The sequence below is a fragment of the Wasmannia auropunctata genome, unplaced genomic scaffold, assembly GCF_000956235.1.
Source record: "Wasmannia auropunctata unplaced genomic scaffold, wasmannia.A_1.0 LD301093.1, whole genome shotgun sequence".
Classification (NCBI taxonomy): Eukaryota; Metazoa; Arthropoda; class Insecta; order Hymenoptera; family Formicidae; genus Wasmannia; species Wasmannia auropunctata.
Genome location: NW_012061797.1, coordinates 1 through 1,076, shown reverse-complemented (window position 1 = coordinate 1,076; position 1,076 = coordinate 1). Strand labels below are relative to the sequence as shown.

The window sequence follows — 1,076 nt, the reverse complement described above, 5'->3', positions numbered from 1 at the left end:
GACGTGTGCTCTTCCGATCTTATGCACTGATTCAGATTTAGAGAGCAATGGAAAATAAAATAGGCGAGATCTACCTGTCGGATGCTTGATGCTCGTTATCGGCAGTTGAAACCTCAAGTCCCAGCAGGTGTGGATACCGGAGCTCGTGCCGAGGGTCAGCCACTGCTGATGACTGTTCACGCAAAACGACGTGATGACTCCGTGCTTCAAGTCGTTTTCCAAGCGCCACGTTGTGCCGGGACATCGTAGGTCCCAACCTACCAGAAATCCGTACAACGAGGCGTACACAAGAACCGATTGCGAGCCGGAATCTAGATACTGAAGATCGACAGCAGGTCCTTCCTCCTGTTAAATCAATCGCGAGCAACGTCTTCCTTAGAACTTCTGCGCGTCGAATTTTTGATATTATTGCCGAAATCTTCTAATCACCTGAATATCCAATTGACGAGTGCCGATCAGGCTCATTTTACTAGAGTTTGGCTCGATCCGAAGTACGAATACCGTTCCGGACGTGCTCGCCGAGCTCGCTAAAGATTGCCCTTGGTCGCATACAGTTAAGCCAACCAGCGGGCCTCCTCTGTGCATGTACGCATGCCTGTGAAGCACAACATTAATGAGTACTGCATTATTAGTAACTCGAATCTTTAAGCTTAAAAAAAAAAAAAAGATAAATTATTTATTCTTTATTATGCATATTATTACATTATTTTTTATTACATTTTAAATAAATTAAAAGAATGTATAATGAAAAAAATACATATAAAATTCAATGTATAATTGTTCTGGAAAGGAAAACCAGTACCTAGAACGATTAGCGATATTTCGTCCCTCCATCTTACTGGCGTCCCAAATCTTGATGCATCCGTCGGAGGAACTACTCGCGAACAGGTTGGTATCCGGTATCGAAACCAGTCTATTCACCGCGGCTCTGTGCTCGTGAAGATGCGCGACGGGCACCCCTCGAGGCCTCCAATCCTTTGGCAGTGACGCGGAGCCTTTTAGCCAACATCGATAATGAATAAAGAAGCATGTGATACGGCATCACTGCAAATCCAAGTGTATGTACTGTAGTCACT

General features: G+C 44.5%; 1 protein-coding gene across 1 annotated transcript; it reads right to left on the bottom strand.

Annotated features, from left to right (window-relative positions):
• Nucleotides 1–74: 74 nt before the first annotated feature.
• LOC105461258 (phosphoinositide 3-kinase regulatory subunit 4-like) lies at nucleotides 75–1,034 on the bottom strand (the record flags this gene model as incomplete). Its single annotated transcript, XM_011707754.1, has 3 exons — nucleotides 803–1,034; nucleotides 430–595; nucleotides 75–345 (listed from the first exon to the last, which is right to left on the bottom strand). Coding segments are annotated over exons 1-3 (469 nt in total), but the record flags the coding sequence as incomplete, so codon positions are not given.
• Nucleotides 1,035–1,076: the final 42 nt, after the last annotated feature.